Source organism: Astatotilapia calliptera, chromosome 7 (assembly GCF_964374335.1).
Source record: "Astatotilapia calliptera chromosome 7, fAstCal68.1, whole genome shotgun sequence".
Classification (NCBI taxonomy): Eukaryota; Metazoa; Chordata; class Actinopteri; order Cichliformes; family Cichlidae; genus Astatotilapia; species Astatotilapia calliptera.
The window spans coordinates 61,734,941-61,749,126 of NC_137428.1; the positions used below are offsets into that span (position 1 = coordinate 61,734,941).

The following is a 14,186-nucleotide window of genomic DNA, read 5'->3' on the forward strand; positions in this document are numbered from 1 at the left end:
CCTGAAAGGTATATACAGGTTTTGGATCAAATTACAGTCTCATTCAGACAGTGTCTTTTTCAGGCCTTGCATATTTCAGCAAGAAAATGCTAAACTGCCTACTGGAGCTATTAGAACCTGACCTGCCTGGAGTCAAGACCTTTTACCAACTGATAACACTTGGGCCATCCTGAAATAAAAAAACACGACAAAGAAGATCCAGGACTGTTGACAGTTATTATCCTACATCACACAAAAATAGGACCGCATTCCTCTCCCAGAAGTCCAGCAGCTGGTCTCCTCAGTGCCCAGATGTTTACAGGCTAAAAGATGAGGGGATGCACATACACAGTGGTAAACATGGCCCTGTCAGCAGCTTTGAGTCGTGTTTACACCATCAAATTCACAGGCACCGTATTTTTTTCTTAAAATTGTACATTTTCTCCTTTTAAACATTTGGTATGTTTCGTATTTTCTAATGTGAATAAAATATGGGATTTGTACAGGACCTCTTCTACACGTTGAAGGTAAAAACACTTCTACAAAGGATACACCTATGCATCCTCAATTACAGCTCCTCTGGCAAGCCTCGTCACTCCTCTGTCCTCTTGATGCATTTTAGGAACTGACACATCCTCAAATATGAAAGTTTCCTTTCCAGTTCACAGGCAGGAGGCCAAAGCAGACATGGGAGGCACAAATTTGAGAAATAACAAAGGTTTAAGGAGGCCAGCGGATATGATGAGGGGAGTAAAACAAGAACAAGACACATAAGTTGACAAAGACACAGGAAAATGGAGGACAAAAGCACATGATGACAAGATAGCGGGAAGTAAACCACAGGGAACACAAGAATACAAGAATAAAATCAAAGCAGAAACCAAATCTCAACAACAGGACAGTGACAGACTTTAATGTTGGAATAAGTCAACAGCAGCTGTGAGCATGGAGCCAGAATATTCCCATCATTCATTTGATATATTCTGTGTTTACATGCTGCTGACACGTTGGAAGTTCTGAACTGATATTTATCTGAGAAGTTTCTGCTTCTCTTGCTACAATAACAGTGTCACAGTGCAAAGCCTTCAGAAGATATTTCCAGAATTCTCAAACAAGAAACAAGAAACAATAAAAGGCTTTTGTACAATAAGAGTCACATGCTCCTCCATCGTGACCCCCAAAAAATTCTATAGCCAGAAGAGAAATCTCTGCGGTAAAACCGAATGACACGTGTGATTCTAAATATTACATATTGCTGTTGTTTTGTTTCTTTTCTAGTCTCATACAAAATAATCATGGGCACGTGTTTGAGGGATCTGATCGTACTTTGAGGAGACAGGGAAGAGCTCCTAAATTCATGAAGCATTTATTTGTTTTAGGACATCTTGTGTGTAGCTGTTTGTCTGTCCCATTAGCTGATGGTAAAGAACAAGATATGCAATCCAGCACTAATTTATGTACAGGTCATATCAGTGCCAGCACTTGACAATAATCCAAGTGGCCCAAATCTCAACTGTGCCCAAACGCACTGATGAATTATAGCCTTTCTTTAATGAATCAGCAGAGGAGATTAGAAAGTCACGATTTGCTCGGGGCTTGGTGAAGACTTACAGTAAATGTCCGCGGATCATGATGAACATTATGCTATTAGCACACAAGGCAGCATGCAATTAACCAGAGATCACGAGTCCGTTCGACTTTTAAAACATACGTTCTGCATCTTTGCTATGAGCGGAATGCAGTAGGAAATGCATGGTATTGTGTGTGACCCTTCTCCATTCAAATAGCTGCTGGGGCTCCAAGTAGATGACCTCGTTTCCCTGCTGTCTCAGAGCTTTTCGTCATATTGTGAGGAGGCGAGGAGAGAGAGGAGCCTCATTGTTTTCTGTTCTTTCACTGCATGCATGAGTGGTTCATAGCAAGGTTCACATTTTTAGAAGTTTGGGAACTGGCAAGAGAAGGGAGAGCGAGAGGACAATGTATGTAGCTTTTATCACACATGCTGTTACGTAATAATATATATCATATACCCTAAAGCAGCAGATCCACTATGGTTTCTTTCTGTCCTCCTTTCATACATGTATACTTCATGAAAGAATATTGGGCTTTTGAATGAAGACACAGACAAACAAGAATACTGGAATATGTACAAATGGTTACTATATACAGTAAAATACACCAATATTTCTATTTATTAATTTATTTTTATTTAATGTGTATGTACAGGCATTGATGTGTTAATTAGTTTCATCTCTGTCTTCTTTCCCACCTGTGTCTGCTTCCCTTGATTACCTCATGCATGTATTTAAGGCTTCAGTACTTATTGTGTCATATTGTTGCTGTTTTCTTTGTGCTCTGTTTAAACCCCCTTCCCACTTTTTAAAAAAAATATGTATGGAATACGTTTTCAGCTGCCTGTTGGATTTTCTGCTGCACCCAAACAAAGGTTCATTTCCTGTTTATTAAGGTTGAGTTCAAGTCTGTGTTTCAGGTCCAAATTAACCACACGCCAGGATAGTTTTGCCCAGTGTTAGGGGAAAAGATCAATACCTCCCTATTGTCTCCATTTTAATAAAGTGACACAACTGCTCCATGAGTTGACGTCACAATAAATTCACCTCATTGGAACGATGCGCTGTGCATAAACCTCAGTGAACTGAAGTGCAAAGAAGAGTGGACCAAAATTCCTCCACTGTGATTGGAGAGGCTAATAAAGTCATCCAGAAAACCACTAATTCAAGTCATTAGTGCTTAAGGCAGTTCTACCATGTACTTGGGGGTGCTTAGTTTTTCTCAGGACTGAACGTTAGATCCTCTTAGTTAAAAACAGATGAACACGTAGCTAAAGTTAGCCCAGTTCTAGTCCAAGATGCCCCAACAGAACAATGTTCCAAGTGTATGTAAATGTGCCAAATCTTTACAAACACATTCACATCAACCACTCCATATCAGTATAGAGCATTATTTTTTTCCCTGTTGAGATCTGGTGTGTTCGTTTACGTTTTTGAGCTGCACATGTGTGAAAGTGTTGTCTTCTTATGTATTGTTCTCCAAGTCCAGCTTTTCAATAAATGTCTATCAGCTGTTTTCAACTACATGTAGTTTCTAATCATTAGTTGATATTGTCAAGTTAGCATTTGATGATAGCTCAAATTTTTTTCAATGTAAATTACATTAAATGCCACCTTTTTCACTCACTGTGTTTATACACTGCTCTGCTTTTGATTATTAGTTATTTTTTACTTCTGTCTCTCTTCCACAACATGTCTTTGTCCTGTCTACCTCACCTAACCCCAAACGGTCGCAGCAGATGGCTGTCCTCCCTAAGACTGGTTCTGCTGGAGATTTCTTCCTGTTAAAAGGGAGTTTTTCCTTCTACATGATTCTCTGTTTTCACTGTATTGTTCCAGGGCTTTTACTTACAAAATTAAAGTGCCTTGAGGCAACTGTTCTTGTGATGCTATATAAATAAAATTGAATTGAATGTTTGAGTCTTCATCAGTTTTTTCAAATCAGAAAAATCAATGCACTGTTTAAAAATATGCAGCTATAGTTACAAATAATAATTTCCTGTAAGTATCATTAATATAATGTCTCTGCTTGTATTCAGGTCATACTGAAAAAATAAAAAAATTTTAAAATAAAGATTAAATATTGTCAAAATTAATGACAAAAAAAGTTACCTTTTTTTTGTTGAAATTAATAAAAATAATAAAAATGGATAAATGTTTATATTTCACGCTTTTACTTGTGTCTTTTTCTAACTATCCATATGAGCCAAACATTTATCAGAGAGCTCTAAAGGCTTTGTTTCACCATTTTTTTCTATCTTAACTATAATTTATTCATTCAGAGTGAAGATATCCCTAGTATGGTCATCTCAGCCACGCAACTCAGTGAAAACCAAAGTCTCACCTACCTGCTGTTCAAACCTTCTGTTTCTCAGTGGCAGCTAATAAGAAACAAGTTAGCTTAAAGGGAATGAGATGGGAACTCAAATGACTTGTTTCAGGTGCACTAAACTCCACTGTACAAGCAAGAAGGATTATTTTGATCTGTAACTCATGCATAGCTGCTCTAGTTGAGGCCAAGGATAAAATTATGATGCTGAAAATTAGCATTAGCCTACACATCCTCTTTAAGATCTGCTTTTTGAGGAAATTTGTTATTGCTGTAAAAGATGAAAGATGAAATGATCCATACCTACCACCGTATATATTTTTTTTTTAATATTTAAAATTACTCAAGCTAATAAGACATGCCAGAGTTTCTTGGAAACCGGAGAAATTGGCTTATAGGAGACAGGAAACAAACACACCCAACTGCAGACAGACAGACAGACAGACAGACAATGATATTGATTTGTGTGCTTGACAAATGAAGAAATAGTAGAGGTGGCGCTTATGTCCTTACCAATGCAGTTTTCAAAGATATTACTGTAAAAATAACAACAAACAAACAAACAAAAATACATCTGTGATGATACTCAGAATTTCAAATGTTCTGTGGTTGTGCTCAAAGTCTGGATGGGACAACCACAATAAATCATCTGATATTTTCTCATAGCAATTATGTTACATGCAGGACTCTGGTTTATTTGATAGCACGGTCCTTGTTTCATTTACTGTATTGTTTTGTGGAGAGGGACCATTATCCTCAGTGGTAATTCCATCAAAGTAAGGTCATCTACCAACTGGGGCAGTCTGCGTCACCAGTTTGGTTAAAAGGTCAAAACAACAGTCTGAAAGGTTAGCGTCCTGCAGCAACAGAGTAACAGAGCGAACCTCTCTCTTTGTCCTCTTTTTTAATAGTGCTTTACCATTTTATCTCATCCCAGATCCATTCATACTTCTCTCCACTTGATTGCCTACAGCTCTGGAGAATATGATGTGTTTGTGCCACAGAGGCAAGTGCTCTCCATGGTCCTGAAACAAACATCTCTCTTTCTCTCTCCGTCCGTCTCCATCTCCTGCTTACTGAAACTTGCAACCCTAGCTTGAGGGATTCAGCACCACAGTCACTAATAGCTCCCACAAACCCCTCCCTACTCTATCCGTCTATATTTCTAACACACAAGCAAACTCTCTCTCTGTCTCTCTCACACAGACACACACACACTGGTTCTTGTCAGAGGAGGAGTGTCATGAATGTCAGGTTACTTTCTGCTTTGCTCTCCGCTCCAGTGTGTCGGGAGAAGAGAGAGTAACATGGACGACTTCAAAACAGTTCACCTGTGTCGTTCTCTGCAGATGAGGTAAGATAAGATTTTTCTGCAGATTTCTACCAAACTCCTGCAGGTAAGAACACTCTGTTAGAAAAATTATGCAGACTTGGAAAAACTTCCATGGAACACATTTAATGTCTGCTCGCTGAGGCAGCGGTAGAGTCAAAAGATGGGAAATGTTTTCCTAAATTTTTATTCCCACGGGAACTTTGTATGTAATGTATGTAAAAAAAATTTATAACCACTTTGATTCAAAGGAAACAAAGTCAGCTGAGGATATTCTTTAAAGAAACAGTCTCACATGAAATGTTAAAGCATTATAATGATACATCAATATATTGATTGACATTTTATCCGTGGCTTGTTGTTCAGTTCAGTTTCCTGATAAAGATTGAATTGAGAGCAAAGTAAACCTGGCGTCTATTGTTCCCCTGAGACCTTTTAGGAGATGTTTAATCTTAATTTCTCTCCTGACACAAAAGGTTTCACTCAGCATCAGATCCAGACTCTGGATTCCCTGGTTTCCCCGCACCCGAGGAATCCCCTTATTACAAAAAAAAAACAAAAAACAAATTGTTTAAATGGGAAATTTCCTCTAACTCACCAACTTGAAACTTCTCAGTTTTATTTTTATAAACCTTCACTCTCTAGTTGCTGTGGTATTTTTGTGTTTTCTCACTCTCAGTGCTACACTGGGCATTCAGTGGTTTTCTCTTCTCTCAGTTGCACCGCTCTGTGAAGCCAAAGCTCAGGCTGATGTGAAATTTCCCACTTTTCACATTCAAGACACAGAGATGAAAAAAACAAGTATGAATTAGTGCCATAACATAAGGAACATTTGCTGCGAAACGTGACGGTGGAAAAAAAAACACTTTTTAAATTCATGAAATGTTAACCTTACAAATTAAACTAACTGAAACTGTTTGTGCTATACGTATTTATTTCATTTAAAATCCTGTTTAAACATTCAGTGTGGTGTTGCATTTTACAGTTAGACGGATGTTTGTCTTCTAAAGAACTGAACAATAAAACTACGGCACAGATCAATATAAAACGGAGCTACCACACTTTGATCCCTATAGCCATTAAATCCCGTAAGCGCTGTGAAACATCTGCAGTTGCAGACGTGTTTCCATACCTGCTCTTTTCTCTGCAAACAAACCTGCTGTTCCCACGTCTCATCCGGCAGTAAGTCTGCAGCCGCCCGGTGTATCGTTCATGGTATCAAAGACTTTTTTAAACCGAGCTCGCCCAGTCAGAGGACTGTATCCTAGAACCATATTACCGGTGCAGCTGTTGCAGGCAGCATCTGCTGGATCTAATTACTATGTTTCTGTGCCTGTCAAAGAAATATGGTTTGCCTCTGTGACTCTTTCCAGTAGCCCTGCATACCAATTAGGGAGATCCAGTAATGTAGGTCTTATTAGTGTGAAGAGAGAAGAAGTGAGGATGGCCTTGAGAGGAGGCAACAATCTCCTTAGCGAACTCTACATCACGTTGGAAAATCTCTGGCGAAGCCCACTGAGCAACTTGATAATTAAGATAATTTACTCGGTTAATCAGTAAAGTCACTAGAACAGCTACATAAAGTTAAACACATCTGACTGACACATAAGTGCTGCATTCAAGTACAACTGCAAGAGAATACCTAATGTCAAAACCTACCTACTTAAAATAATGCATCCAGTTATTTTAAGTATTGTGAACCTTTGTACAACCAGTTGCTTGGCATGTCGAGAGAGTTTCTTCTCCAAGAATCGTGTTATTGCTCTTCTATAGATACAGGACATTTGTTGTGGCTACAAGGTGTAGTGGTTGACACAACTGCTTTACAGCAACAGACCCCCAGTTTGACAGGGACGAGGCACAAAGCCAGCCTCGGGGTGTTACAAGCTATTGTGTCCTAATGCTGGTCCCAAACCCGGACATATAAGAGGATCACATCAGGAAGGGCATGTGCCAAATCAAACATGTGAATTTATTATTCTTAGGAAATGAAGCAGTAGCCAAAAATACCCTTTTATAGATAGAGATATCTTTATTGTTCATAGAATAAAGCTGACCTATTAAAATTTTTATGGGCTCCTTTATCATGGGGCCCATAAAGAAATGAGTATTGAGTCAGGCTGCTTGCAGCTTCTTTTTAATATAAGCTGTCATTTCTTTTTTCACTTTCAAATATCACATTTCGTGCAGCTTTTTCTGTAAATATAAGAGACTTTATATTTTTCTTTAAAAACTCTTTAAAGAAAAAAAACACGTGAACTGTTTTTAAAATGCAGTGTGCTGTTATGAATATAACTGACTTAACAACAAAGTAAGAACAGGCTCCCATCAGCATGTCCATAAAGCAAACTGTACTTTTATGATAATATTTATGTACCGTAGTACAAGTATTTTTACTTAAAAGGGCCACTGTCAGTTCATTGCTCTCAATTCATTAATGAGAAGTGATTGATGAATGATATGATCATAAATTTGACCTTGAGCCAAAGTCAGTCCTTAACACTCAAATGTAACATCCTACCTTTTGTTGTCCTCCCTTTGATGTGCATCAATTTTACATTTTTCTGACTTTACAAATCATCACCGTTAGGCTCTGAACTCTCTCTCTCTCTCTCTCTCACACACACACACACACACACACACACACACACACACACACACACACACACACACACACACACACACACACACACACACACACACTCTTTTTGTATCTGTGACTGAAAAGACCCGGAATGGGTCTTTAATGAGTAAGCAATGGAGTTCAACATGCTGTAATAGAGTTTAATCTGGCTGTAAGAGCAGGAAGGAAACATCTTTCAGGTACAGTATGATGTTATCATGTGGCCTAATGGAGTCACTTACAGGGTTTTAGCAGTATGCACCAACCCTCGTGGTCTCAACTAAGTATCTTTTTATTGATTCTCTGATCAGAACAGACTAGTTAATCACGTTGTTTTGCCACTATTTCTGATGTTTCTTCATTTTTAATATAATAGTAACAGTAATGATGCTTAACAATTGAGATACATAATTGGTATGTTTTGCCTGCCCGGGATCATTTTAAATACGCGGCTCGGTAGTAATTTAAAAGAAGCGGTATCCCCATATGCATATCATCTGTTATTTACTGAATGCTTTTATCTAAATCACCTGACAGCACCACGAGCGCCTGAATCTCGAGCGTGGGTGGCCCCAGTGGAAATCTGTTTGTACGCTCACCCAAACAGGCTTTCATAACTCGCAGAACAAGCAGTTCCAGTGCCAAAGAAAAGACCCCCATCCTCCCTTTTTTCTCACTGCAGACACAAGTCTGCGGATAACACTTCTTTAGCCTCAGAGAATCTGTCCTGTCTTAACATAAAAACCGCAGCTTCTATTAAGACTTACTTGGACATCTGTCTGAAAGAGCCAAACACACAAGCTCATGTGGACACACACATGTTTGAATTTACCCAAATATGCCAGGCAGTCCCTTTTACATATCCAGGAGCAGAAAATGACGCCTGCAGCATGAAGCGACCAACTTGATCTTTTTGAAATGACTTTCCTGCAAAGATTAGACACTCTCTCAGGGCATTTTTGAAAATTGTAAACTGTAGATGTCCTCGTTCAAGCTCCCAGGAAAGAGTGGATTGGTTAAGATTTCTGGGAGCCAGACACACAAAGCTCAAAGCTGGAGATTCATGCACACTTGCATATGCATTCTTTTTGTGGCATTTGAAAGTTGTTTTGTGGGCACACACGCTATTTTTAGATCCTTTGAGATTTACATAGTTTAAACATACAAGAGAAAAAGAGGGAAAATAAATATTAGCAAAGGATAAAATGTAGCAAAGTTTAACCAACATGAAAGATTTGATATTGTTCCGTGGTGCTGCAGTGCTTTACAGCGATCTGTTACAGTGGTCTGTTATCTGGATTCTGGCTTCAAACCTGCTGACAGTGTGTGTTTTCTCAGTGTGGTCCATATTTTTCCTAAAGCCCAAAGACAAGCATGTTTAACTCCAGTATGTAACCAGCTTGTCGCACAGTGAAGGCTGGGAAAGACTGCAGCATATCCATTTTAAAGAGTTCTTAAAAAAGTAAATTAACACAATAATTCTACTGAAACTGTTCATTTTTCAGAATCAACATGTCAGCATCTCCATTAGCATCAAAGCCGTTTTAACATGTTATTCCTGTTTGTGAGATGTGGCTGTGACTTTGTAAACAAAGCTGCTGTGACCTTTATTTGCACACCTGTCCGTTCTTTTCACCGGGAGCAAGCTGTTAGCACAAAAACACCTGCGAATCATTTACATGCTGCAAGTTCTGCACAATTTTGCATGATTTTGCATCTACACATAGAAAGATACTGAATAATTTGAACACCCCCGGCCCCCCAAAAAAACCAAAAACAAACCTATAGTACTAAAAACTTATGTTTTATAATCTCTCTTCTTTTCAGGTTTTGCACATATGTGAACGACGCTTGAAGCATGCAAAGGATGCTGGACAGCATGGAGATTCTCAATTCATCCCACGCTAGCAACATCAGTGTCAGCAATGGCACTGGCCTCTTCTTTCGAAGCCCGTACACGACTTTGGAGATAGCGCTCATCATTCTCGTTGCAGGATCTCTGAGTCTGATCACTGTCATCGGAAACATCCTGGTCATGCTCTCTATAAAGGTTTGGGGTTTTCCTGTTTTGATCCTTCATGATTAATGAGTGTGATTCAAACATCCATCTCTGGACACCTTGAACAGCACAGCCAGACTTACAGATAAGACTTGAACATGTGCAACCCAGCACAGAGTGGTAATTTAATAGAAACGAGAAAACACACATCACATTGCACAAAAAAGATTAGCATCTGACAGCCTCCTCTATGTTGTTCCTCTAAAGGTAAACAGGAACCTGCAGACCGTCAACAACTACTTCCTGTTCAGCCTGGCTTGCGCAGACCTGATTATTGGTGTCTGCTCCATGAACCTCTACACCGTCTACATTGTGATTGGGTTCTGGCCCCTAGGAGCAGTGGTGTGTGACCTATGGCTGGCTGTCGACTATGTTGTGAGCAACGCCTCAGTCATGAACTTGCTCATCATCAGTTTTGACCGTTACTTTTGTGTCACCAAACCGCTTAGCTACCCAGTGCGGCGCAGCACCAAAATAGCAGGGCTGATGATTGCAGCAGCATGGGTCTTGTCCTTCATCCTGTGGGCTCCTGCAATTTTGTTCTGGCAGTTCATAGTTGGGGGAAGGACTGTGAAACCCAATGAGTGCTACATCCAGTTCTTCTCCAACCCAGCGGTGACCTTCGGGACGGCTATCGCGGCTTTCTACCTACCTGTGGCCATCATGATCTACCTTTACTGGCGCATCTCCAAGGCCAGTCGCAGCCGCATGAGGAAAGACAGCAGGAAGACCTCAGGCACTAGTCTGGGAGAAGCTCCTTCTAACAGCCAGGAGGAAGGAGGTGAGAACACCACTGCAACAAAAAAGGTTCAGGAAGAGGCTGCAGATGGCAAGGAGAAGGAAATGCTCCAGCCGAAACAGCAACAGAACGGAATCGGTCCGTGCAAGGAAGACCGAACCAACCAGGTGGACTCCACATCAGATAGCATTCAGGCTTCGACATCCAAGGATGCTGAGATTCCACCTTCGTCACGGAAAAACTCAAATATTGGGAAAAATGAAGCCCAACCATCTTCTCGGAAAAACTCAGCAGCTGACGCTCAAATGCTAGTCACGAAAACTCTGTTTAAGGTAATCAAAAGATATTCATCCTTAATTGGCCAGATTTATTACAATTTAAAGCAGTCATGGGTTTGGTCATGTCAAGTTTGTTGTTAATTAAAAGTTGTTTTTTTTATCACCATATTTAATAGCTCAGCAGAAGTTGTCTTTATTTTAGAGGCATCATAAGTTTGGTGCCTGTAGTTTAAAGAATACATCTGGAACAGTTTATAATCTGGACCATAAAGAAAATATCTAGAAGTTCACAATCTTTTTTTTTTTTTTGGAATAAGTATTAGGACAAGAGAGTCCAGTGCTGAGTTGTAAGCTAATGCTAGCTAATGTACACACAAAGAGGTGCTAAGGGTGCAGCAAACATAAATTAAACAAAATAACTGAATTTAACTCAAATGAGCAGAAAGTATTTAGGTCGTGTAATTAACAGCACAACAGGACATATTATTAGTCAGATAATTTTTAGTAAAAATGAATTACTAAACACCACAAACATAGTCGATATGTTCTGTCCGTTGATGTAACTTAGCAGATAGGTAGCAGCTAACCAAATACCACTCTTACTTATTCAAGTAAACTGGTAACCATATAAATGAAGATGGTAACCATGGTGAAGAAAAAAAAGGAATAAAATGATATTAGATTTAATTTAAGTGATCTTTGTGCCTGATGGCAGCCTCACAGAGTTGCTAGCATGACTGCATTCATTCAGCTCTATGAAGCATTTTTGTGTGGTTGAAACTTCCGTGTTGTTGTTTTGGGTCGTTCTTACTTTTCTTTGATCTCAGTGTGAAATTGATACACTTTCAGATTTTCTTTAATTTTCCTTGACAGAGATTCAATACTGAAAGTATTTCTCAGATATTTTGGTCCATATTGCAATGATAGCATCACACACTTGTTTCAGACACTTAACATTTGTCAGTCGCACATCCATGATGATCCACCACATCCAGATGGTGCACTACTGGATTGAGTTTTGGTGACTGTGGAGGAGATTTGAATACAGTGAACTCATTATGTTCGAAAAATGAGTTTGAGATGATTTGAGCCTTAGGTTCCAGTTCTTAGCTGACAAGCGTGTGAGGTCTTCTGTGTTGTTGTTCATTCAGAGATGCTCTTCTGAATACTGTTGCAACAATTGGTTATTTTGTTTACTGATGACTTCCTGTCAGCTAGAAACAGTCTGGCCATTCTTCTCTGACCTCTGGCATTAGCTGGATATTTTCTCTGTTTTGGACCATTCTCTGTAAACCCAAGAGATGGTGTTGTGGGAAAATCCCAGCAGTTTGTGAAATACTCAGAACAGCTCATTTGGTACCAACACAGGTATGGAAGGTTATGTTGGACTTACACAGGAGTGACACACACACACACACACACACACACACACACACACACACACACACACACACACACACACACACACACACACACAAACACACTAAAAAGAAACAATAGAACTCTTTTCTTCTTCTACTGTCATTTTTCAGGTAACAATGCGCGCGATGAGTGAAAACGCTGTGGCAAAGTGGAAAAAGAGGGGAATTTCTTCCAGGGAGAAAAAGGTCACACGCACCATCATGGCCATCCTGGTTGCATTTGTCGTCACGTGGACGCCGTACAACGTGATGGTGCTTATCAACACATTCTGCTCCATCTGCATCCCCAACACGCTGTGGACCATTGGCTACTGGCTGTGCTACATCAACAGCACCATCAACCCAGCCTGCTATGCCCTCTGCAACGCCACCTTCAAGAACACCTTCAAGCAGCTGCTTCTGTGCCAGTACAAGAACATACGCACTTCACGATGAGCAGGGGGTGCAAATGCTTTACTGTGTTTGTGGTGGAATCTGAATAATGTGACAAATCTTTTAAAGAATGATTTCGAAAGTTGGAAACATAGATACATAGATAAAGTGTGGTCTTGTTGTGCAATTACTTCATGTTGCTTTTCGGTGGTAGAATCCCCCCCAGCCCCCTTCTTCCACTGAAAATAAAACTGTGATTTAACTCATAATCATATTATAAAGTCAAACTTTCAAAGACTTAAATGGAACTAATTTCAATGAGCTTTACTGACTGTCTGAAAAATACTTTTGCATAACAGTCACTTGGAGTTTTATTTCTTTTTTTATTTCCTCTTTTTGCTACTTCTACACAAACTTGTGCAGTTTGTTGTTTAAAATGTGCTTGTTGTGATGGTTTTGTGAAGGTAGTTTAAAAAAGATGTGATTGAAAATTATACTATTATGAGAGCATTAGAGCTAAGCTCTAAAAATGAACCATGTCTTTATACTAAATCCACGGGAGAAAAGAGAATTAGCAGCTGTGAAGTGATGCGTGTCCTGTGTGTCGTGCTAAACTTACATTTCACATTAATGGAACCTGTAATCTGTGATGTTGTGAGACGTGTGCGACTATTAAACGTGCCTGTGTCTTCCCTCTTTTTCTCTGATTTGTGTAAATAAAAAGGATGACAGTTTGGAATCAGAGTTATTTGTCATAACCTGGGTGTCCTCTTTTTTTCCTTCATTTCTGCTAATATTATTTTTTTCCCATTGGCTATCATCCGATATGAAAAAAACTTAACCAAACCGACCAAATTACTGCCACAAGATTACAGGCTGTATACGAAAGAAAGAGGTAGCCATCACCCATGATGATGTCACCCATTTGTTTTTGTTTGTTTGTTTTGTTTTAGATGCTGTAAATAACATAGTCATGTTTTTTATGCTGGGAGTCTTTAGGGACTAATTTGTTTTTAGAGCCAGACTCACTAGAAGAACTGTAGGTTTTGGGTCTGAACACCATTGCAGGAGTCCTAGGCTACGTCTACACTAATCCAGATAAATTGGAAAACGGCGTTTTGGTCTAATAACGCTCCGTGTCCACACTATCTTTTTCAGTTGTTTTCTTCCACACTGAAAACCCTACGTTCCTGTACTGTGCATGTGTGAAAAGTAATACGATTGAGCTGGGTCATTTCTGTCTGCCATTTATTTACTTTCTGGTTCTTTGAAAAGTCAAGGAAAAGTGCTGAGTTTTATCTGGAGCTATCTGGAGCATTTACAAACTGATATTAATCTTTATAAAGGCTGTCAAAATTGAGAGCAAACAAAACAACTGCTGCACAATGCCGTCCGCCATCTTAGTTGAATTGATCACATGACTGCAACGCTAAAACGGTGTCTTCAAATGTATCCACTTTGGAGAGCGTTTACAAAAAGGTCTGT

At 39.4% G+C, this 14,186-nt stretch overlaps 1 protein-coding gene across 1 annotated transcript; it reads left to right on the top strand.

Annotated features, from left to right (window-relative positions):
• The first annotated feature begins 4,949 nt into the window (after positions 1-4,949).
• LOC113027482 (muscarinic acetylcholine receptor M2-like) lies at positions 4,950-13,445 on the top strand. The gene is made up of 4 exons (XM_026177100.2): positions 4,950-5,233; positions 9,660-9,882; positions 10,099-10,962; positions 12,441-13,445. Exons 2-4 carry the CDS (start codon positions 9,691-9,693, stop codon positions 12,762-12,764), a joined length of 1,380 nt encoding a protein of 459 aa, XP_026032885.1. The 5' UTR covers positions 4,950-5,233; positions 9,660-9,690; the 3' UTR covers positions 12,765-13,445.
• Positions 13,446-14,186: the final 741 nt, after the last annotated feature.